Source organism: Cricetulus griseus, assembly GCF_003668045.3.
Source record: "Cricetulus griseus strain 17A/GY chromosome 1 unlocalized genomic scaffold, alternate assembly CriGri-PICRH-1.0 chr1_0, whole genome shotgun sequence".
Taxonomy (NCBI): Eukaryota; Metazoa; Chordata; class Mammalia; order Rodentia; family Cricetidae; genus Cricetulus; species Cricetulus griseus.
In genome coordinates, this window is record NW_023276806.1 from 134307892 (window position 1) to 134333856 (window position 25965).

At 44.4% G+C, this 25965-nt stretch overlaps 1 protein-coding gene across 1 annotated transcript in view; it reads right to left on the reverse strand.

The window, feature by feature from the left end:
- Ppm1h (protein phosphatase, Mg2+/Mn2+ dependent 1H) overlaps positions 1–25965 on the reverse strand; it is a 238443-nt gene that overhangs the window by 117036 nt on the left and 95442 nt on the right. The window contains exons 2-3 of the mRNA XM_027392288.2: positions 25113–25275; positions 8300–8644 (exon numbers count right to left, since the gene is read on the reverse strand). Of these exons, the coding sequence (XP_027248089.1) occupies positions 8300–8644; positions 25113–25275 (508 nt within the window). The remainder of the gene's footprint in view (positions 1–8299; positions 8645–25112; positions 25276–25965) is intronic.

Consider the following 25965-nt stretch of genomic DNA (forward strand, 5'->3'; position numbering starts at 1 on the left):
GTATCACTTGCCGTGTAATGAGGCACCCTCAGAAAAATTAAAATCAGACTAGCATTTCTGTTGATAGACAACACGAGAAAATTCAGGGTTACTGAAAGAGCTGAGTGCTCTATGTCTTCGGGAAAAACGGGAGTGAGTGAAGTGTTCTTTCTACATTGGAAGCTATCTACTGCTGAGCCTGAGTGAGAGACAGGGTGTGTGGGGTAAAAGTCGCAAGAGGGAGAAGTGGTGCCCTGGCTGTTCTCAAGGGTTCGAGGTACTTCTGGGATTCTCAGAACCTGGAGTTGCAGTTAGCTGCTTCAGCGAACTGGACTGGACCACAATGGCTATCCTCCAGGTGTCAGGGATGGCGAGAGAGCAAACGCCAAGAGTTTCCCAAGCTGAGGGCACAGATTGGAGCGGCAACTGCTTGGAGAGAGGGCAGAAGGTGGATTTGGATGAACAGGCCCGCAATGCTTGCATGTGGAGCATAACACAGAAAGGCTATGAGTTCCAGGCTGACAAGACCCTGTATTAAAAAAAATAGTAGTAGGAAACCACCCCCCAAAAAAAAGCATGCTAAGACAGGATGGAGAAACCAATGTACAGGAGATGAGATAGGCAAGGACCTGGGGGCCATGGTAAGGAGTGAAGGGGTGTGTGTGTATGTGGGGGGAGTTTAAGAGAATTGAGGAGTCTCTGTGGGAGTGACTAGTTTCAAAGGCTGCAGAGGGGCAAGCATGAGGGCGGTTCTGAGTACTATACTGCATTTTAACACTTACTTAAATGTTGTATAAACCATTTTCTTAAGAGGATTATATTAGGTGTGGTGGGGGCGGAGTTTAACCACAGCCACAGGATTCCCCTTGACACCCAGTGTGGAAAGTTCACAGTTGAGAGCAATGACCATTCCTGTCCCTTTCGGGCCAGGTCAACATTGGTTTAGTTCAGTCTCTGTTAAACAGACAACTGAAGAAATATACTTTAAAAAAAGTCTGCATTTCCGAACATCTTCTCACCACTTTACCAAAGACAGGGGAAGTGGAAGCTACTATTCACAAACACTGCATTTACCAGGGAGATTCGCACTGAGACACCAATGTAGCCAGAACCCTTGCTGAAGCTGGCTGCCAGTGGACGAGAGCAAAGGCTTATGACATCCTGTGCACTGATGTCAGGAAGCTCAAGCTGAATGGTAGAAGGGACACCACGAGACCTGGGGGGGGGGTCGCTCAAGGGAGAGAAGAGAGAGAAAGCATCAGGAAACCCTGGCTTTTCTGTTTCATTTCTAGAACAGAAAGAATCCTTTGATGGGTAAATTTGTTAATTTTTTTTGCCACAAAAACCTAAAATATAGGTACATTTTAGATATAATAGGTATATGCCCATTTAATATATAATAAATGGTATATAATATATAAACGGGTATATCCAAATCCACATCCAACGTTACTGTTTTTAATATATTGAAAAGTACTCTAGCTATGGAAACTATCCCTTCATAGCTGCCATCCATATTTGTTTGAATATGTAAGTCTGAATGAAAGGCACTATTTATTAAAAATTCCTTAAGCATCCAAAAGTTTGCGAGCTGCATGTGGACTGGAATGTGAATGGTGTTTAACAGGCCTAAGTGACTTATTAGTGCAATCCAAAAGAGGCAGAGGGGAGGGATGAGGATGGACCCCTATAGTACAAAGAGTCTGTGTTAAAGGGCTGGTCATGGCAAAGAATTTCCTAGGGATAGAGGTGAATAAATTTATTCTGGATCGTGGGTGTGGGCATTATTTATTATGGTTTCCAATGTAAGAATGTCTGGTTTTAAAATTATTTAATCCTTGGAGGAGGGGATCAAGACAACATTCAACAACAAGATGCTCTGTTATAGCAGCAGAGCTCATATTTACTTTTAATTCTGCGGATATTCTGGGTTAGTTTATTCAGCTCGGACCTTGATATAAATTAACAGCATGGTACACACGCTCTCTCTTACACACACACACAAATTTATTTAGTGTGTTCCTTCCTCCTTTTTTACATTTTAACTGTACATTTTTTCTGTAGCTCCCTCTGGGTAAGGCATGCTACTTCCATATATATATATTTGTGGACTCAAGTCTAACTATTTTGTAATCCAAGAAACCCTGCTCTGACCAGCCCATCCCCCACGCCTGTGAGGGAATACACATGCAGACACGCAGGAATTACAAATGTGTCCTCTCCGCCAGCACAATCAGTGGGATTTGAAAGGCACATTTCTGCAGGATTCATCCCCCTGAAGAATTCACTGACATGAGCACACGCTCTTCTATTTCTTCTAAAACTGTGCACAACTAGAACAGACTCTAAAAATAATTGCTCCGTTCCCCTCCTCCCCAGAATCCAAAATAGCACATTTATTTTTTGCTATACACACCACCTACTCTCCCTAAAAGATTCAGAAAATCTCATACTGAAAGGGACATTAAAGGACCATCTGGGTGGCTCTTTTACTATGAGATTAAACATGATAAAAGCAGTCAATAAAGATACATTTACCATGGAATTAACTGCCTTTCACCTTCAAAATCCTTAATCTTTCAAATTACCCTAAGCCGTTTAAACTTTATATATATATATATATATATATATATATATATATATATATCACATTGTTAAGCTATTTTTTTTAGTCCTTGAGTTTTAGTTTAGTTTTGTTTTTTTTTTCCTTCCCACAAGTCCATGTGATCATGAGGAAAGCTGTCTACTGCTGGGTGCAAAGCAAGAGCACAAGGACTCTCTCTCCATTTTAGCTGTCAGTGGACTCCAAGACATACATCTAGAATAACTTACTAGTACAGCATTTACATACTATCACTCCTTCTGAGCGTGGTCTAATTGTGGATGGACCGTGGCAGTGACTCCCTGCCTGGCCTGCTCAATCCAGTGCCCTGATGCCTCCTCAAAGGCAACATCCTACCAAGGGAAGCTGAATTATTCTGTGTTGCATCTGCTTACACAGCACACTCGGGCGAGGCTCATCTCTGAATCAAAGAGCCAATTCTTAGGATACTAGGTTTTATTTGCTTTTTTTTTTTTTTTTTTTTTTTGGTTGTTGTTGTTACAAGGCGTGGGAACACAGAAGATGTATATAAAATGAGACTCACTTGACAGGAAAGAATTTCAAGGAAAAGAAAATATTATCCAGAATGGTTGTCATTTGATTTGAAAGTATCAGAGATGATGAAACTCCAGGCTTAGTCTTTATTGCTCATCAATTCCAGGTTGTGAAAAGAAGGCACAATTGGTCAGTAGAGGAGAGAGAGCCAGCATGCTGGGCAGTTTTAATATACCTGGCAGCTCCCCCTGGCTGGGTTATAATATAGTTCTGAGCATACTGCTAAGAGTGTCAGTCACAAATAATAAGATTCTGCATGGTTTTAGTATCCGGGTCTCATCCTGGTTTATTCTGAGAACAAGGCCATCTGCCAGCTAGGCAATGAGTTTCAAAAGGGAGGAAAACAAAAATCAAAAACCAGTACTGTCCAATATCGCCATCTGCTGACTGCTGTGCAATTCCAGGCCCATCCCTTCCTAAAAGCACTTCCTGTTGCAATAAAAACAAAGACTAAACAAAACCAAGCTTCAACAAAGCAGCTTAGGTTATAAACCTACCATGAATAAGCTAATTGAAATTCTAGAACTCATAAATTAGTTATAACCTTAGCATTCATTCTCATGCTTTTATAATGTCATTATATGCTTCCCCCCTGATCATTTGCCAGTAGTAGAAGATGTAGAGTAGTTTTACAAGTTAAAATATTGCCAATTTCGGAGCTGGAGAGATGACTCAGTGGTTAAGAGCACTTAGAGGACCAGGTTCAATTCCCAGTACCTACACAGTGGGTTTCAACCATCTGTAACTCCAGTTCCAAGGGGCATTAAACACCCTTTTGGAAGCTGCACACATGCGGTACACAAACACCCATGAAGACAAAACACCCATACACATACAATAAAAATAAACCTCAAAATCTAAACGCTATTCTCTCACTTACAAAACACTGTAGCAAAGAGCTTATATGCACACTGCTACTGGGAAAATTGGGGTTCCCTTTTTGGTTCTTAGTCTCAATAAAAGAATTTAGAAACACATTCAGAAGAAGGAGACTCCAGGGCAATTTGTTTTTAGGCTCTGAGAGAAAAATAACAGAGCATGCAAGCTGTAAATCTTGGCAGACGAGGAAGAGGAAAGAGAGAAACCCACGCCTCTTTGAGTGAGGGTCCACGGTTGGCATGTTCAGCAATGAAGGCTGGCAAACAGCTGCATGGGTGAATGGGAGAAGGACCAGAGAGAAGGGTAAGGAGGCCCTGAGTGTCAGGGACGTATACCTAGGCTTGAGGAGGAAGAAGGAAATGAAAGAGGGAAGGGCTTTCCTTCAGTACATCATTTAATTAATTGTCCAATCAATCAATTCTCCCATAGTCTTACCATGTCCTAGGGGAATCACGTCTCTAGTTGGGTTAAACCTTCGGGAAGGAGACAATGGATGTGAAGTTCTAATAATATTTTGAGTAGATGAGAACGTCAAGTCTCACGAAGGGTCAGAGGTGCATTCCATTCTTTAGGCTGAAAGGAAGGAGTTGCATGGGCCTCAACAAAACCCTGCATCTTTTTATGTGTTAAGTTAAAACACTACGGGGCAATCTTAATTTTTCCCTTTCCAGAGTTACCAGAGAAATGCAGGTGAGGTCCAAATCAGCCATGAGGGAGGGGTCCATCAATGGTCTCCAAGCCCAACAACACCTGTCCAGCTAGCTACCTACTGATACTGAGAGGAAGTAGGTGAGGACTTTGAGATTCTCTTAGTTCGTCCTGAGTTCAATCTTGTAGATGATAAGCTGAAAACCAATTCATCAGTGCTGACTTGGTTTTGACTCTTTGACAGCTAACTCAGTCATGGAACTGACTTCCTATGAGTCTGAAGTGTTGCCTGTTTAATCCAAACATTCTTTTTTTGAGGGTAGGGGATTAAAACTAGAATTCAGAGCATTTATCTCATTCACACATGTCATATTAGGTCAGGAAACAACCTTGCTGCTTAGCCAAGCACTGTTAAAAAAAATCACTGTAGGCAAGTGGACTTGAATCCATAGCATTGGATATAAGGAAGTTGTGTTTAGTATCTCAAACAAACAAATAAAAACCTCCTCAAATTTTGCTTTGAGACAGAAAATCTCCCAAAAAACTGACTACCAGAAGCAGGGAAGAATTTTGCAGGAGGTGACAGTAACGTTAGGCTATTATTTGAGGGTCCTGGCATCATTTTTAGGCTGAGAGTTCTGACACTCATCCCAAGCAGTGAGTGGCTGCATTTGTGAGATTTTCCTTTAGGAGACCACAGTTTGTTTTCCACAGTGGAAACAGGAGGGATTGGCTCCATAGCCTTCCCAGTGGGAAGTCATATGCAAGATGTGATACAACAAAGGAGTTGTAGGGCTAACCCTGTCCTTGATTGCATTACATCCCAGTGGTCAGGGGTCACCTTCCCTACACATCTTACACTGTGCAGGCAACCCAAGCCTCAAAGACAAAAAGAGACAGTCTCAGAGGATCATAGAGCATCTGCTAGAATTACCTTTACCGCCTCTTGTTCAAATCTTGCCTTTTCCCCGACATCAGTCTACATTTTGTGAAAATGACCCATGTACTCTAGAGACAGGTGCTCCTTGTCCCAACTTGGGATTTCCAAATATATGTTGGACTTCTGCCATCAATGTGTTACTTCCTTTGACATTATTTAGAATATCAAAATAACTGAGATATGTATGGCATGTTGCTACAGGAATTAATAGCCTTTAAAGACACTGTGGAATGGGCACTATCTTCTTTCTCCCTGGGGAACAGTAGAAAGGGAGACAATACAACTGCACTTCCTTAGGCCCCCTGAGGGCTCTTGTCTGATCTGCTCCAAAGACAGAACATTGCATACTACTGTCTACTTCCTTAGGAGCAAATCCAGCTTGGCCTGTCAATCATCTGGCCATGAGACAAACCTCAGGATATCCATCTCACATGCTAAGGTGATGGGAGGAATAACTGTCCCCCTAATTAGATAATGCACTTACCGTTCATTCCCAGGAGCTCCTGCATGTCTCAGTGTCTCAGAGCTTCCAGAACTTCCCCCTTGGAACACAGTTCGGCCTGACTCATGAGTTCTAGCTCAAACCTAACTCTTCCGACTCCCCCACTCTGTGTGTGTGTGTGTGTGTGTGTGAGTGTGTGTGTGTGTGTACACGTACCATTTGCATTTCACTTGTTGGATACCTGACTTTTTCTATTTTTATTCTATGTTCTACTCCCATTCAAGCCTGACAAAGACTTGTTTCTCAGCAAATATTTATTGACTGAATGGATTGCATAAAAGTGACATACCTTTTACACACACACACACACACACACACACACACACACACACACACACACACAGGAGTGTGCATACACACGCACAGCTGTTTTCACAAGAAATTTCAGGCAGTGAACTGCTTAGTGGTGAAAATACAAACCTTGGACCTCCTTTTCTTAGGTATCTGAATAAGCTGCACATTTCGAGGGCTGCTGTTGCTGGGGAGGCCATCATTGATGTGACACTGCCATCTAGTGGGCGGAATTGAGAATGCAACAATTCCAGGCAAAAGGTGTCCCAGCAACCACTGATGGAAATGAAAATCCCAATGCCCTCAGTCCCTGTCCCCATTTTCTGATCTTTTCTCTCATTGGAGGGAGAGGTCACTGTCGAGCTGTCACCTCTGTTAAATGATCAGAGTTCTGTGCACCACTGGTGTCTAGTTGTAGTCACCAACCAGAGCATCTACACCAACCAGAGGGACAGTCTTGTACCAACTCTCTGTAGGAGTCAACTTTTCTAAATCTACTCCTGGTTTTCCCTCTAAATCATCTCTTACAGAGGAGGTGCATTTTAATCTCCCCACTAATCAAAGAGATGAAAAGACACCAAGAAGGGGTGAGCTGGAGTAACAGATAAATTTGAGGTATTAATATATGAACTTGGTTCCTTAGAAACAAATCAGGAACTATGTTCACTTTTCTCCTCTGACTAGGGCATGTAGAGTAAAGTCTTAAGGGCCTGGATGATGTAAAGTGGGTGCTCACTTCAGATGAGGTGTTTTCAGCTGTCCAGGCGTCACTGAATGGCTTGCCACCATCGTATTCTAATCTTCAAGTTTTAAAAACACTGCCTTCTGGCCTCCCCCAAGTCCTTCCAAACACCTTTAAGTAATCCATGCTCTCTATCTGTACACAGGCTACTGCGTACAGGAAGAAAACCTTTGGAGCCACAACACTTGCTCAAGTAAAAGTGAAGTCAGAGCTAGAAGAAGGTCACATGGGATACAGTATCCATGGCCACCTGGCCAGGCAGAGTGACAGCAAGGCAGGGGCACAGCAAATGTCTCTCTGCCAGGGTACATGCTCAGGATCCAGGGCAACATACAGGATGCTAAATTCTTTGACCAAACCCACTCAGACAGCAAAGTATAAAGGAATCCAGGCCCCGGATAATCAAAAGCAATGTGGCCCTCTACCCTCCCTTCAGTAGTTCTCCAGGCACTACCGGTTGAACAGAATGAATTACACCGCTAGCCACCCCCCCTCCTTTTTTTGTTTTGGTTTGTTTTTCCAGACAGGGTTTCTCTGTGTAGCTCTGGAGCCTGTCTTGCAACTCTCTGTAGACAAGGCTGACTTCAAACTCAGAGATCCGCCTGCCACTGCCTTCAAGTGCTGGGATTAAAGGCGTGGGCCACCAGCACCCCGACTAATTGTGTAGTCTTGGCTGGCCTGGAACTCAATACATAAACCAGGCTGGCTTCAAACCCATAGACATCCATCTGCCTCTGCCTCCAAGTGTATACCACACCAGTCTGCACCCATTTTTAAAGGAAGGGTACTTCCGAGTGCTTTACTAAACATGGTTTTCCTAAACACCTGGACTTAGTACATATGTAAAACAAATGGCAGCCACGCTCACATTCCAATTAACTTGAACGGTATCAGCTGGTGTCAATAGGAGTCTTTTGAATAGAAAGGATAAGGCATACATTTAATAACCAGAAGGCATTCCTGTGCTTGCCCTCTCTCCTGGTCTTAATACCTGCTGGCAATCACTCCAGAAACTGTCTCTTGCTGTGACTTTTTAATAAGCCTTGTTGTAAAAGAGAGATGAGCACATGGGAGAAGGCAGGAAGGCCACATGCACTTCACGGACACTTCCCTAGCAAGACAGCTTTGGACAGAGCTACTCCAGTCGTCCGGGGTACATACCATTTCCTTGAAGGCACTCTCCAGGGCCCCAATGACCAGACACTCATGTGGGATCTTCTTTTCGGTGAAGAAGCGCGTGGGTGGTGTACTGGGCGAGCCGGGGGCTCCCACACCTCCACGCAGTGAGGCTGCGCGGGTTAGAGTCCTGCCATGGGCAGGCGTGCTCTCCGGCTCCTCCCCTAGGCAGGTTGGGGGAAGGATGGCCGAGTTCTTCAGGATCTCCACGATATCCTGCAGCTGCTGTGTGATGTGGTGCTGTAGCAGGCGCGATGCCACCACGGCGGCCCCCGAGCCTGCATGGCCGTCAAACAGAGACCAGTAGTGGCAGGAGATGCCCTCGGATTCCTGGGGAGAAAGGGCAACAGGGGAGAAGTGAGAACCTGGGTAGTAGCCTCGGCCGGGCAGCGCACAATCCAGTTGTCTATCTTTGGTCTGAAAACAATGGACTCAAATAAGGTGAAAGAGCACAGAGAAGGGCCCTCACATTAGCCAGTGATATTACCAACACCTATGGGATGAAGTGGTCCCAGCCTCCCCACCTAGGGCAGGAGGTCTATTCATGAACCACTAACTAGGTCACCCCTTGGAGGAAAGGATGTAGCTCCAATTGGGCGGCTATGATTTGCGATAAAGTTCCATATGAAAGGTGGAGCCTATAGAAGGAGTTGGGTTTAACAGTTATCCTGTCACCTCCCAGAAGTTGCAATCCCAGACTAGGTTTGCTTTTGGCCTTGGAGTCCAGAGAAAGCCTTTTCCTAACAGAGTGAGTAGAACCATTTTGCTCCATCAGTGTCCTTACCCTGAGACAACTGTCTCTTTGTCCTTGTTTTACATCCTAAGTTCTTAAAACATGCTCCTCCGCTAACCCGGAAGCCTAGCCCAGTCCACACAATATTCAACCAGGAACAATCTGCCTTCCCTATGCCCCCTCCCTTAGTTTGCCAACTGACTGACGTCATCTATGTGCAGCCTGTATTCCTTCCTCTATCATGAAGTTCACACCAGGGGCTGCTTCTCTCTCTCTCTCTCTCTCTCTCTCTCTCTCTCTCTCTCTCTCTCTCTCTCTGTGTGTGTGTGTGTGTGTGTGTGTATGTGGGTATGAGTGAATTTACACATGGTACTACATGTCGAGGCCAGAGACTGACACAGTGTCTCTTCTATTGGTGTCCATCTTCATTGTTTCAAGGCATTGATTTTTAATCATTCACACTGTGTGTCTGTTGTATATGTGACTGTGGGTGTGCAAATGTCAGCAGCACCAGCTCCTCTGAGAGCTGGACTTAGAAGTAGATGTTAGGTGCCTAATTGGGTTTGGGGAGCAAAACTGGGGTTCTCTGCTAGAGTGGTATGAAATCATAACCGCTGAGCATCTCTGCAGCTCTATCAACTGTAGTTTTGGAGACAGAGTCTCTCACTGTGCCTGAAGATGGCAGGGACCCAGAGCTGACATTTTAGCTAGTCCAACTGAGCAGAAGGCCCTATCTCCTTGTCTCCATCACTGGGGTCGTAGGCACATGAGGCCACACCCAGCTTTTATGTGAGGGCTGGGGAAGATGGCTTGGTGGGTTAAAGTGTTTGTTGTGTAAGCATGAAAGATCTGTGTTCAAATCCCCAGAACTGTGGCAGACACCTGTAACCCTAGCACTTGGAATGCTAAGATGAATGACCGTGTCTTCAAACAAACCTAGAATACGCAAGCGTAAGATGTATACAACAGGCACTAGTAGACAGTAGTAATAAAAAATTGGTCATAAAGTGTTTCAGGCATGCTGGGCATGATGGTACATGCCTTTTATCCCAACAATGGAGAGGCAGAGGCAGGTGCATCTCTGAGAACACAAGGCCAACTTGGTCAATAGAGCAAGTTCCAGGACAGCAGGACAGCCAGGGCTGTTAGGCAGAGAAACCCCATCTTGAAAAAAACAAAAGCAAAAAAGGTATTTTAATAAATCCGGCATGAAATCACTTGAATCAACAGGAGGCCAGGGCTACAGGAAGAGGTTCTTGGGGGCTGTGAGGCTACGTCTGACAGCTTCAGAGAAGTCTGTGTATAAAAAAGGGAGGGGACACAACCCTAGACAATGTCAACGGCAGGTGCAGAGACCCAGTGGCAGGAAAGCACACAAGCGAGAGGAAACCATACCACAGTCATGTGACTCAGTGAGAAGGGAAGGGAGGGAGAGCTGTGTGACTGCACGGAATGGCAGCAAGGCCACCCAGTCCTTACCGTTTACTCAGAGTGTTTGGGCCTTCAGCCCAAGAGTCACAAAAGGCCATTCATGGAGATGGTGTCACTCTAGCTATATTGTGAAAGACTAAGAGAAGAGTTTGAAGGTGGTGGTTCCTGCTAGGAGTTTGTGCCCCCCAAAAGAACTCAATCAAATCCAGACAGAAACACAAACATCTTAAAGCACCGGAAAGCAGAAGTATAGCTGGAAATCAAACTCAGAATCGGGGGAAGTGGAAAGGAAAGTGCCTTAGGGGTTAGAGTTTTGGATGCTTACACATTTCCACACACATTATCTGGGTGGGGGACTACCTGGTTCAGCCAAGGCCAGGTCAGGCAATGACCTGGCAGTTAAAAGTGTGTATCTTATTGCTGTGCTTTCCTGATATGAATTGAAGTTGATATTCACCTTATGGGGGAGGAGTTAAGGGACTATAAGCAATGTATGTTGAGTGACAACTATGTACAATGTACAAAGTACACACACAGAGGCAGCTGCTGTCACTACTATCACAACGCTATCTTGGTGAATCATTTACACCTTAGTTCTCCACCCTAGAGGACCTCTGCGTCTCAGCTGAATCTCCTTGTTCTAGAGTGCCCAAACAGTTCAGTGTGGCTGGAGAAAGTGGGGAAAACCTTGGCTTTAAAGAGAACGCACATGATGAGGACTTAGAGGTAACGAGGCCTGCCAGCCTGGGCGCAGGGAATACCAAGTGGTCAGCACTTAGGGAGTCTGGAAGACTGCTCACCCAGTATCTCCTCTACCTTCTCCTTACTGGGGTTCTTTACTCATCAGCTCCCAAACTGTCTTTCGGCAAGTGGCCATATTTCTCCCTCCCCTGTTCTTCCCACTTCCTGCTTGAGTTCCAGGACCAGTTCCCAGAAGCAGAGTCAGCCCCTTGCAAACAACAAACAAACAAACAAGGCTGAAATCTATAGGCCCAGGATGATGGGGCAAGAAGTCAGAACAGCTTGGGCCCTGGCAGCCTTGCTAGGGAAGCCACAAACGCTGTACCATTCTGCCTTTGGGCTTCTGGTTAGGTGGGTTACATGGTATTTGGGTAGCCATGCCTGTAAGCGTCTGTGACAAGAGCTTTGGCCATAGGAGAAAAAAAGGGCAATGTGTTTATATAGCATTCTGGAACCTAAGGCAGGTAAAACAGGGAAAGAAAAATGCAAAGTAAGTCAGATGTGGGCACCAAAAAGAATGTTAAGTAGGCAGTAACCTGTGACAAGCTGAACCCAGGCCAGGCTTCTTGATTCTCAATTTAGAGCATTAGTGAATAGAATTCAAAGAGTCCATGAGTCTCTATTTTCACAAACCTTCCAAGTTTAGAATTTCCTGTTAGGGCAATGATGGTCTCAGGAGAACCTTCTCCCCTTGTCCAATAACACTGCCATTCCAAATACCTTAATGCTGCTTTGAAGTTACAGATGTAACCAAGTCCACACCCAAATTCTCATTTTTTCTACATTAATGAAAGGCATAAATAACAATGTCATTTCATAAATAGCTATCTTTTTAGAATCACCTTGACATAATTAATCTCCCTATGTACTTTCACTTTTTAAAAGAGTTTTTACTTGTGTGTGTGTGTGTGTGTGTGTGTGTGTGTGTGTGTGTGTGTGTTGGCCTGTGAACTTCCGAGTGATTTTTTTCCCACCTTGCCACAAGGTACTGGGATGACAGATGTGCACCACTACATCTGGCCTTTTAAGGAGATGGACCTAATGCTGTCAGGCTTGAATGGCAAGCACTTATACTTGCTGAGCTATCTTGCCAGCCCTATTTGTTTATTAACTCATTGCATTTAAAAAAACATAATCTTGGGCTAGAAGGATGGCTCAGTGGTTAAGAGCATTACTGTTTTCCCAACACTCACAGCTGGTAGCCACCATGCCCAGCCAGTGGTTTAATTCTTAATTCATCTCAGCACCCATCTCCTTACATAAAGCAAAGGATAAAGAAAGGGAAAGGGCAAGCTGAAGCATGGATAGCAAGGATTTGAGACATGCCACACAGTCTTGTCTCCAGTGTGTCAGGTTCTGCACTGGACACTCAGCCAAGAGCTGAGAACAAGAATGTTAGTGTTCCCAAGTTCTGATGTTAACAGTCTGGAAGAGGACCACATAACTGAGATGAGTTTTAGAAGAGGAACTGCCCGATGCTGCTGCAGTAGATAGCATGTGAAATGTGCTGTCCACCCAGGGATCAATGATAAAAGGACAGACAGCTATTTGTGATGGACCCTGATGGCTGTGACTAGACATATCCGTGACATGTTACAACAAAAAAACCATGCACCCAAAGAAAGAGAGAGTTGTACCATGTAGTAGTGTAAACAATAAATATCTGTGCTGTGCCCATCACACAGAAGAAACAAAACATCTGAGCTGTGGGTGACTACCTTGATATGGGATGTCTTTCTGTATGCTATGGAAATGTTTTATCACCATTGGTTAATAAAGAAGCTCATTTGGCCAACAGCCAGGCAGAATAGAGCCAGGTGGGAAATCCAAGCAGAGAAACAGGGAGGAGAAGGGCAGAGTTGGGGAAATGCCAGCAGCCACCAAGAAAGCAAGACATGTAGAAAATGAGGTAACACCATGGCCATGTGGTGATACATAGATTAATAGAAATGGATTAATTTAAATGTAAGAGCTAGCCAATAATAAGCCTGAGCCATCGGCCAAACAATTATAATTAATATTAAGCCTCTGAGAGGTTATTTAGGTTATTTAGGAGGGTGGGAGAGAAATGTCCAGTTACACTACCCCTACAGTGCTTACTATAAGGGGACACTGAGCAGCAGGGAGGCCCAGCTGCACACACGAGCACCTCGCTGTACATTCTATCACAATTGGGATGTTCCTCTAACCCCACTGTGTTATTTCCCTTCTTCCTCAGTCACTTCCCCTTGGGGAGGCCTCTGTTCAGAGGATATCATTTGACCCCTGGGAATCTCACTAAGGCTAACCGGCTAACCAGAAAGTGGTCACTGTTACCCCATTTTTATCAGTGTTGAAACTGGGGTACAGGCAGTACCAGCAATGCTGCTGGAGTGCTGAAGAAGAGGCAGGATTTGAACCTAGTGCTTCAAATTTCCCATTATCACAAAGCTCTGTGAGTCCTCCCTAATTTCCATTAGTCTGTTATCTTTCAAAGGTCAGCATTGCTTGTCCTATTTCAGGTCACTTCCTGTTTAGTAGCAATGTGCCCTGGACTGTCACCTGATGGTCAGTTGTTCGGCTGTGGCCCCGCATCACAGTCTTGGTAGCATGTGAAAATGTTACTGCTACTCATATAGAAATTTCACACTGAAAAACGAGACCTTCCCAATTTACCGGAACCTGCTCTTGAGAGTCTGTCTTAACGTTAAATTTTTAGCACAAGCCTAGCTTGTTTTTGTTCGATATAGGCAGCGGTCAAATCCACTTAACCAAGAAAAACAGAATGACGCCTTTTTCTGACATGTGAAACTGTGGAATCTGGTAAAAATCACTTAGGAATAAAAAAAAAGGCATTTAAATAAAGTGAGTAAAATATTTTAAAAAATAGAAGATTTAAGTTACATACTGGATTATTTCATTTAAGAATAACAATAAATCTTATATGTAATTATGTACACACATAACCACACCTATCTTCCAAGGAAAGGGCTGGGGTTTGGCTCGATGGTAAATTACTGGTCTGGTGTGGATGAGGTGGCCTAGTCTTAGAGTCTCAGTATCACAGAAACAAAAAATAAAGGAATACATCTATTGCCTAATAACGGAAGATTCCAGAAGGTGACAAATGGGAGTTTTTTTTTTTTTTATTGTATATACAGTATTCTGGCCACATGTCAGCCTGCAAGCAGAAGGCACCAGATCTCATTACAGTTGGTTGTGAGCCACCATGTGGTTGCTGGGAATTGAACTCAGGACCTCTGGAAGAGCAGTCAGTGCTCTTAACCTCTGAGCCATCTCTCCAGCCCCAACACATGGGAGTTCTAAAAAGAATATATTAAAAAAATTACTTTCTTTCCTTTATTCATCTGTAAAGGTCTAGCTTAATGGATTTTTTTTTTAAGCTTGAAAGTGTCCTTGGTTCTTTTTAACAAAAACAAAACTGTTCTAAAAGAAATTATCCATGGAACAGGAAGCTTGTGAACTGACCTCCTGGTGAATCCTTAGACACAGAAAACCAGTAAGAACCATGGGGAGGCTGTGAGGTGCCCCCCTTTGTGGGGTCCTGGCAAAGAAAGGAGGGGAGGGCTCAGGTATAACTGCAAACACTTCTAGTGACGTTGCTCGCTCAAATACGCAAGGCAGGAAGCACATGAAATCCTAGGGTGAGCTTGGACTGTTTAGACAGCTTAGAGAAAGAGAGGCTGTGTCTTTTCTCTCACTCAGAGTTCTAAAAGTTTATATAACTCATCCCTCCTCTCCTCCAGGCTGCTCTCCCCAAGGAACACAAGAGGAGTCAGAGCAACTAGTCAGCATAGGAAAGAAACACTTTCTTTTTCAGGTAAAAAACTGGAGAACTCAAACTCTCCTACTTCCCAGAGACTGGCACTGGCGCCCTCGTGTGGCAGGAAGTGGGCACCCCTTTGGCACACAAACTTTGGTACAATGTGATTGCTTACTGGGCTCCTGTGTCCGCCACTAAATGTGGTGTGGGTGGATGGCATTGCCAAAAATTAAACAAAATTATTCCCCACAGAGTTAAAAACATTCCTATAAGAAACCGTTGACAGAAAACACAAGCGATCAAGAACATGTCCACATGGCGCTGTTCACAGTAATGATGGTCTTCTAATCAGACCTGACAGCACTCATATATGGCTCAGGAGAATGCAAACATGCCAGGAGACAGCTGGAATATGGACTCGTACTCACTGCTGTTACTGATGAGATGGGCTCTGACACACTAGCTAGTAATAACAAGAAGTCTTTGCTCACAAAGATTTAGTCTTTGATCACAAGACTGTGGTCACTATAAAAGTAAAAACACTCAGAAGAGGGCCTGGCATATAAATGATAGGACCTGTTGGTTGTTACTGTTTCAAAATATTGCCTTTGACAATGAAAAGTTTATTAATTGTTATGATTGGAAAATATATTCTGTATGAATACCATAGTGTGATTATATGTCAAATAAATAAATAAATAAATAAAAACACATTGGGGATACATTCCAAAAATACTGCTTTTTAACAGATGGTTGAGTGGCTACTAATCTGGAAATAGCTGTCCTATGGGAAAGTGTCATGTCTTTGGATGCCAGTAGTCTGCACATTTGATATTTGTTTTTTCCCTGCCTTGCCTGAGACGAGACCATAGCCACATCATAGAAGGGGTATCTCAGAAGTGAAGATCTGCATTCCCACTTTGAATGAAATTTCAGTTGCTTTTACAAACAGCTCCTCATGAGCCTGGGGGCAATTTCTTTTCTCCGTGCTCATCTCTATTTCCCTCAGGGGAAACATGGAGGTTACATTCTCCCAAATGCCCGCTGTGTGGTTTGATTTCTGTAATGTGTCCAGCCAGTTTTCCAAGTGCCAGCTCAACAATTCAGAGTCGTGGGTGGCTCTTGCAGCCATTGCATCCATGGGGCTTTCAACCCACCAGACCCTCACAGTAAACACACCAAGTGAGAAGTAAGCAGGGGTGAGAGCAATCGTGTAAGTCCATACAAGTCCATCTCAGGCTTACACTCTCCTACTGTCCGCTTACAGCCTTGACATGTTTACTTTTTCATTGGGGGAAATAATCTGGATTTTTCTATCTCCAAGAGGACGCTGTTTCTTGGTCATGAGATAGTGAGGAAAAGCTTCCATATAAGTACTATATAGTTTCCTGCAGTTGGAAGATTTACCGTGGGGAACGGGGGTGGGGTGGGGGGTGGGGCTTGTTGTGGAATAACCTTTTTGTACACCGTGAAGATGTGTCACTCTGATTGGATTAATAAAAAGCTGAATGCCCGATAGCTAGGCAGGAAGTATAGCAGGAAGTTCTAGAAAGAGCTCTGGGAAGACGAAAGGCGGGGTTGCCAAGACACAGGGAAGCAGGATGAACAAAATGGAGATGAAGTAACAAATGTGTGGAAGAATATAGAGTAAAAATATACAGGTTAAGTTAAAAGAGCTAGTTAGAAACGAGCCTAAGCTAAGGCTGAGCTTTCATAATTACTAAGTCTGTGTCATACTTTTTTTTTTTCTTTTTTTTGTGAGCTCCCCTCCCCCCAGATCTGTCTACAGGGCCTGCTGAGGAACTCAGTGTGAATGAGTTCTCAGCCACTACATGTTCCTCACTTCAGACCTGGGTATGCACTGGCCTGGTACCTTTACAATTCCTGACACTGGTCCTCTAACTCCTGCTGGTCAAGTCAACCGTCTTCATCGATGCCCAGAGTTCTTTGTCTCTGGAACAATAAGGTAGAGAGTCTCAAACCACTGCCCTCCTGCTTCAAGGAAAAGAAACAATCTAAGCAGAAAAACAGAAAGTTTACATTTTTCTTGACATGTGCAGAACAAGAAAAGAGTCAGCGGTGACTTCAAGGCCATTCCTGTTGTTTTCTGAATTACATCACTGCACCAAGAACTCCCAAAGAGCTAGACCTGTGGGACCAGAGGCGACTTTTATCTGAATGTCCTGTGGCTGGCAGACCTCTTAGAGAGAGCGATGGAAGGAATGGCAATCTGCAGTTAAGAGTTAATAGCCCCGTGTTCTGTTCCTTCCCCCTCTCCTCTCGAATTATGCTCCTGCATGCCTTGAATTCCCACAGCTGCCCAGTCCTCTGCTGAGAAAGATAATGGGCTCTCTCGTCTCCCTTGCTGATGAACTCTGCCCCGATGCTGACACAGCCATCTCCTGTTATTGTAATTAGACACTGAACTAACAGACACCGAAACCACACACTTTGATGTACTTTCCCCAAATTAAACAACATAAGGGTGTTATTAAGGAAATGGCCTTAGAGCGCATGTGTCACCAAGGGAAGTCTCAAAACAATCCCCACTTCAAACAAGGAGTACAGTCTCTCTCTCTCTCTCTCTCTCTCTCTCTCTCTCTCTCTCTCTCTCTCTGTGTGTGTGTGTGTGTGTGTGTGTGTTTGGGTGTGAGAGAGAGAGACAGAGAGACAGAGAGAGATATCTAGTGATCTAGTGATGGCCAAGATATCCTGAAAAGTTTCAAGCATTATAATAAAGAGGTGTATTTTCTTAAATTTCTCTTTTTGGAGACAGGTTCTCCCTAAGTAACCCCAACTGGCTTGAAACTTGCTGTGTAGACCAGGCTGGCCTCAAAACCACAGACAGATCCAGCTGCTTTGCCTCTCAGTGCATTGGCTCTGTTACCATGCCCAGCCTGGCATGCACTTCTTCACACTAAGGTTTGAAGACGCCCGCAAGGGTAACTTCTTCCTTCTCTGGAAGACAATCTGGTGGGATCACTTTTTTTTTTTTTTTTTTTTTTTATAATCTCATTCCTGGGATTAGACACTTGGGGACTGCCAAGCAAAAGCTCTTGGGAAGTCTATGTTTATACACATTGGAGTTTTCCATGATAGATAAGAGCTCTCTGAAACCTTTCAAATAACAGTAAAGAAAACCCAGTAATACTGCTTATTTCACTGAATCACAGTCTAGTTAAGTGCAAAGCTTTTCAGTAGTGGGTGAGAGGCTGCACATTATCCTCAGCACCCCGAAGGTGCTTGCAGCATCTTTCCTAAAGCTGATCTTCAGAAGAGTCCCTGGCAATGCTGGTATTTTCAGAACCCCTTCTCTCCCAGCTGCCCACACGGGCTTCAGAGAGCAATAACTGGAGGCAGGGATGTTAAGAGACTGCACACTGCAGAGGAGGATCTCTTGCCCATCTTCTATTTGGGGGGCTTTATGGCCTTTCATATGCACACTGTACACAAGTGGCCCAGATATGAGCCAAGCCCCACCTTCCTTTGTGATGGACAATGCTCTTCCCTCACAACCACTTCAGTGGACAGCCTGCTTCCTGGCTTTTTGGCTGAGATCATGTGTAAAACTTCTCTTCCTTGTTTTTTCTTCCTTGTTTTTTCTTCTATAGAGAAGTTTTACTTATTTCCTACGAAGTATATCTTCAAGCTGTTAATTGACAAATAAAACGAAACCTACACCTACCACAGAGCAATCTAATTTAGTGATATTTATTTCCTTGCTTTTCTTCAAACTATTAATATTTTCAACTTCTTAATGTACGTCTCTTTTAGGTTTTACGGTTTCTTAAAAACATGGCTTCTGTGACTTCTGATGTCTGACTTAACATGTGGGAGTCCTCTGTAGTTCTGCATGTTGCTCAGCACTCTGTTTGCGTGTGAGACAATGAAGCTGTTATTGGATTATTGTTCTGTTTTTGGATTATAATATGTCCATTTTCCCATCCCTATCTTCTTGACCTCTGTTCTACCTATGCCACAATAACCTCTTTCTTCTCTTTCCTTAACAATTCTTCTTTTGTGTTGGCTCTAATGAGAATCACCTCCATAGGTTCAGAGCTTTGAAAACTTGGTCTCCAGTTGGTGGAACAGCTTGGGAAGGATTAGGAGGTGTGGTCTTGTTGGAGAAGGTGTGTGGCTGGGGGTGGGAACTGAGGTCTCAGATGACTCACACCATTCCCAGTTAGGTCTCTCTGCCTCATGCTTATGGATGAGACATCAGCTCTCAGCTATTGCCCTAGCACCAGGCCTGCCTGCCTGCTACCATGCTCCCTGCCATGATGATCACGGACTCATCCTTTGGAGCCATGACTCCCCTCCCCCACCAATTAAATGCTTTCTTTTATAAGTTGCCTCAGCCATGACAATAGAAAAACAACTCAGACAACTTTCTTCTTGGATTATTTAGGGCCTGTCTCTATCTTCACTCTCTTCTCACTTTCATACTCTTTCTGGGTAGACACTGACATTCCAGCTCTAGTCTTTGAACTTGTAACTTCCTGAAATCTAAACTCCCTAGGCTTGCTTGTGAGCCACAAGCCTTTCTAGTTTCCTAGAGAACATTCCTACCTGGAAGGGTACAGTCAGTATATTCACCCCTCCAGTCACTACCTCTGCCGTCCTCTTACCTCTCCAGAGGCACCTGCCCAGCACACACTACCGGAAGTCTCCGTCATCCTTACACAGTCAGGGGTCTGGCCACTCTGGCTACTCTTTCTCATACCAGCTCTTCTGGCTGCCCCTTCACTCTAATCCTTGCCTCATCTTAAGATTTCTTCATTTCTTACCTGCTGTGTATGAAGCCTCCTAGCTGCCATCCCAGCATCCTCTTGACCACAATTGTCCTAATTCATCTTGTCATGGCTAAAATCATTTGGTCCAAGTCCCTGCTTATTACAACATCTGATAAATGTCGTGTCCAATGCCTGCTGTTCCTGTCTTACTGTAATTGTCCTGGCAGGAGTGAGTGTATTCTAAAGAGACACTCTGCCACTTCCTGCCAACGATCTAATTATTGAGACAAAGTACCAAAAGGAATATGAATTTCCCCAGGAATCTCACTCTGGGAGAAGGAAAAAAGTGAAGCCCTCATGCCAGCCAAACAGGAAGCCTGTCTCCGAGGAAAAGGTTTCATACAATGCAGACCACCTTACAGGAGGTGCTGAAGCTGAGACAACGATACTAAAAGATGGACAGGACCATACTTTGTCCAGGGATGCTTAGTTATCACCCTCTGTTTAGCCCTAAACTTCATGTCAGGACGCTGAAAATGAACTGAAGGTAGATGTTGTGGGGGACTAGTCACGGGACCTCATGCTTCCTAATGTGGTCACACTGAACAATGTCCTACCTTTTCACTATGACGCTGTCCCTTAATTGGACTGAGGATGAGCGGCTTCCCCTAACTTGTCAAGGCTGCCAGAGCCCAGGCTCAGACCCTAACAACTCACCATTCACATCATTTGCTTTATATTCCTTTCTAAAGCGTGCATGCCCTGGCTCAGGGGCTCTCTTGCTATCCGTGTCTACATAAGCACCTTCCTTTAATCCAGCGGTTCTCAACCTCCCTAAGGCTGTGGTCCTTTAATACAGTTCCTCGTGTTAGGCAGGCCCCCAGACATAAAATTATTTTGCTGCTACTTTATAACTGTAATTTTGTTACTGTTATGAATCATAATGTAAATATCTGATATGCAGGATATCTGATATGCACCCCCTGTGAAAGGGTCGCTAGACTCCCAAAGGGGTTTTGATCCACAGATTGAGAACCTCACAGGTTAATCAGAAACACTCCTTTCTAATATTTGCTTGTTAAACTACTTATTGTTCCTTTTATTTCCATTTCTTTTTATTTTACTGGGAATAGAATCCAGGGCCTCATAGGCATGGCATATGCATGACACATCACCACAGTCTATTCGCTCCTGTTTACTTTTCTTCCTTCCTTCCTTCCTTCCTTCCTTCCTTCCTTCCTTCCTTTCTTTCTCTTTTCTTTTCTTTTTTCTTTTTTTTTCTATTGTTTGTTTTTGGAGACAGAATTTCTCTGTGTAGTCCTGGCTGTCCTGGAACCCACTCTGTATAACAGGCTGGTCTTGAACTCAGAGATCCACCTGTCTCTGTCTGTTTATGCTGGGATTAAAGGCCAGTGCTGCCGCCGCCACCCAGCACCCTCCTGTTCACTTTTCATGATCACAGTTCAAATGTCAGCTTCCACAGAAGCTGGGTCTCTTATCTTCCTTGCACTGGTCTCATTGCATCATCTCCGCTTAGTGGTTTGGTTCTCTCTCCTCCAGCTCCAGCAGGAGGAGAGCTGTACAGAGCTCCTCTTACCCCAGGGCTCAGCTCACTGGCATGGTGATCGATATGTCTGGAGGCTGAAGGGAGGGAGTCGCAGGGGAACAGGCAGAGTTTGCCTCATTTGTCTCCCACTGATGGGTTTTGGCTGTAGGTCCTGTACCACCACTATCCTTCCTTCCAGCTTTTTATGAAGCATATAATATATTATGATTATCTACAGCTTCCAACTGTGCTATTCTCACTTGCCCCCTTAAGTGCTATTATACAAGAGTTAGTTTGACTCTTATGGGATGTTTTCTAAATGGGAGGGAGGGTCACTGTTTTTCCAAATCAGTGTGTCTAGCATCTTGAGTTAGTGATGTCTGCAGTCGGCATACAAAGGTGACCTTCGTGGTCCTTCTGATGATGCACCACACTCTCATACAAAGCTCTTCTAGTCTCTGCTCCTCATTCACGAGAACCCAGGGCCTGCTCTTCTATCCAGGTCTCTGCAATGGCTCATATTGATAGCAGGCCCTTCTTCCATATCATGCCTTCTCAGGGTGTTTTCCATGGCTACCCTTCTATCTTCCACGTCTACTGTTTTCAATGCCACCTTCTTCTCAACAGCCTTCACCACCTGGCACACTCTAGAGTTTGCTTTGTTTTCTCTATATAGCCATGGCTGCCCTGGAACTTGTCTAGACCACGCTAGCCTGAAATTCAGAGAACCATGCCTGCCTCTGTCTTTCAAATGCTGGGTTTAAAGGCATGTGTCACCATGCCAGGCTACACTCCACGTGTAACTGCTTCTTTTGGTAAATGTAAATGCCTCTTGGGTAAGAATTTTTGTCTCTATGCCTCCTGACGAATCCCCAACATCTCATTCTTGGTACACAGTGTGTACTCAGTAACTGATGTCATGGTTTGCAGGCATTTCGCCCCAACAAAGGCGAAACAGGATACACAACTTAAAAAAAATGTAATGGACTCAAATACATACTCTCTGATGAATATATGTTATATATGCATATTATATATATATATATATATATATATTATATATTATGTATGTATACACACATATAATGTATAAAGAGCCAAAAAAGCACACAAAAATACAGTATCATGGTGATGGAGAGATGACTTTCTGCTTTATCAGGAGGCTGGGATTCAGACTCTGGCATCCATATAAACACTGGCCTTATAAACACTGTAACTCCAGCTGCAAGGGATCTGATGCTCCACTTACAGCCTCTATCGGTACCCCCATTCTCTCTGTCTCTCCTCTCTTTCTCTCTCTCTCTCTCTCTCTCTCTCTCTCTCTCTCTCTCTCTTCTCTCTCTCTCTCTCTGGAAAACAAAACTGTCAGAAAAAAAAACCAAACAAAACAGAACTAGGATAGAATCCAGAAATTACGAGGTGTTAGGCTGCTACCCAAAAGGAATGGAAGTAGACCCTTAATAAAAGGTTTGTGAACAACACCCGTGTCCATCACAGGTGACGGGTACACAAAAGGAGGAAGATGCTTTGGATGGAAAGTTATTCAACTTTCAGAGGTGACTCACACCACAACCTGGGTAACCCAAAGATGTTATCCTGAATCCTAAAATAAGACTGATACAACAAAACAAATGTTGCAGAATTCTCCTTATTTTAGGTACCTAGAGTGGTCAAACTCATGGAGAAAGAAATCAGACTGGTGATTGCCAAGGGCTCAGGGGAAGGCAGAAGGGGGAATTAGCGTGCACAAACTCATCTCTCTTTTCTTCTTCCTCTTTTTTTTTTTTTTAAGACAGGATTTCTCTGCATAGCCCTGGCTGTCCTGAACTCATTCTGCAGACCAGGCTGGCCTCAAACTCAGAGACCCACCTGCCTCTGCCTCCCCAGTACTGGGATAAAAGGCATGTGCCACCACTGCCCTGGGAAACATCTTTTTGAGAAGATGACAAAGTTCCAGAGGTTGATGGTGGAGAAGGTGCACAAACAAACTTAATGCCACTAAACTGTACACCTCAGATGGTTAAAGTAGTAGATGTTAAGTTACCTACATTTGACTACAACTAAAAAGTAACAGGAAAGAAATGAACGGCCAGTTGTGTCCACTCTGTCCAGCTCTTCCATGCCCCTCCCTGAGGACAAGTATCACAAAGATTCAGAACCATCACTGGCAGGCTGGGGGCTCCATCTGAAGAGCACACTTCCTGTTCTCACTGTCCCTATGGAGGAGTGGAGTAGTAAGAGAAATACCAGCACCAACTGGCCTGGGGACAAATGTCTAAATGTTCCATTATTCCACTATTAGCATCGACTCAGTTTCTGAGCTCTGTCCAGCCACAAGTCCACCCTCACAAAAATCCCATCAAGCGGGAGTGAGGGAAAGAACTACATAACCCCCAACTCACAAGGGAATACATACAAAATCCAGTGAGCCTTACACGCAGGGACTGAAGAGGGACTGCCCTTAAGAGACAGATCGTTAATTAACATGTCATAAGCATTCAGACAAATTTTATATGTACGAGTCTGTGTGTGCGTCACACACATGCAGTACCCACAGAGGTCAGAGCAGGGAGTTATGGACAGCTGTGAGCTGCCATGTGGCTACTGGGAACTGAACCTGGCTTCTCTGCAAGAGTAGCCAGTGTTCTTAACCACTGAGCCATCTCTCCAGCCTTATTCATCTTAAGGATTTTTTTCAGCAATGAATGACTGGCTCAAAAAATTCCTATAGACCAGTGTTAGATTTCACAATCACCACCAGTTTCCTTCTATCATGTGGGAGTTACAGAAACCCAAAGGCTAAGAGAATACACAAGTATCTCAACGTTAATGAGTCAGGGAGTCTTAGACAGCTTGCGCCATCTTGCCGCAGAGCTCGCCCATGTAACTGTTATCATCCTGTCCTTTCCAGTGAAGACCTAACTTGGGTTCTTTGGCAAAGACCTCATCCCATGCTTCCTTCAGCAAGTGCCGAAGAACCCCAGAGGTGGCTGTGTTCCTGATTCTAAACTCACCTTAATACTTTAACTATTCTCTGAGCCTAAATGAAACAAAATACTATTTTCTGGGCTAAGAAAGAACCCTTAGATCTTTTTAAATTCTGCATATTTTATATTTAAAAAAAAACTATTAAAGATCCTTAGAACAAATAGTCATGTTTGGGCCATCTCATTTAATGTACCCTGAGTTTTCCACAGGCTGATTCTCCACTGGGTTGAACAATGTGCTGACTCACAGGGTTGAGGACACCTCCATCCTTCTCCAGGGGCTCCTGCAGACCTGGGGGTGGTATCTGCTTTGTTCTCCAGACACTGGAGAGGGGATGTACCCTGGGGCTTGTCACTAGGAGGGCATTTGGTCTGCCAGGCCATCCCATAGGCTGCAAGGGCCTCCGGCCAACTGAAACAAATATTAACTTGGAGGAATATTAGGAACAGGCTCCAACCGGTCACGTATAATGGATGGAGAAGGGGAAGACAGGGTCACAGTCATAGCTGGGCTCGGAGCCAAGAGCTGGGGTTTCTTCCACTGCTTACAAGAGGTTTTTAGGTCACCGCCTCCACAGAGAAATTGGTTTCTTTGAAACCACCAGATAATATATATATTGGCTCCTAAAACAAACTATTTACAGCATTGGTGTTGTGTTTACTTTGTTAAAAATGCAGATGCCTCCTCGCCTACCACGTGTCACCTTCAGCATGGAATGTGTGATGGCCCTGGTGCCTCACTGCTTCACTGAATCTGCAGACTACCTTTTCCCGCATCCGTTCTCACCTGGATGAAGCCCTGGCATACTACAGTGGCATACTAGAGTAGGTGACTACCAAAGACATGGCAGGGATGGTGCTTACGGAGTTCTCCTTTAACTGCAGTCCTTCCCCGTTGGGAAGGGATGACCTTCGCTTGGAGTTTCTGTTTGGGGTGGAAGTCATGGCTCCGGCTTTCTTCTTCACAGTGAGCACCTCACAGCTGGCTTGGTCCTCATTGTGCGTGCTCTTCCCGGCGTTGATAACCCTGAAGAAGAAGAAGAAGAAGAAGAAGAGGCCAGAAAAAGCTGATCAGATGGTGGTTTCTTGGAAGCTGAGTGCTAAGCCTCTATCCCAAGGGTCAGTCAGCCAAGGAGACTCTACAGCTGGCATCAAACTACTTGATGCAGTGGGCCCATGGCCTCCATATTTCATGTCCTGAGTAAACTGGGCTGTTGAGAACGGAATGGCATTAGTACCCTCTGATGCATTCACTGAGGGAGTTGTTTGGATCACAGCTCACCACTGCAGATGTCTGTTAGAGGCTGCAGCCCCATGCCCACCCCTGACCCCCAATGAAGCAACCACTCCTTCAGGTTAATTCGGAGCCTGAACTGTTTGGTAATTACAACACTGACAGACAGGGTAGTTTGGGGAATTCTGTTCCTGTTTCATTCCATCAAGTGATAAAGAGCAAAGTCACTATCGATCTTATTAAAGAACACGGCAGCAATTTACAGCACTCTGGGGGAAGAGAGAACCCTATCTCACTATGCCCTCCTCACTTTTACACTCGAGCCAGTGACTGGATCAAAGATCAAAGGTGTGCTGTCATCACTTTCCTAGCCCTGCCTCTTATGCAGCCAAATGGTGGCTACTGCTCTTGCACTATGACTTGGAGAGCGAAGACACACCTGAAGGTCCTTTAGAGTGCAGACAATGCTTTGGTCTAGTTTCT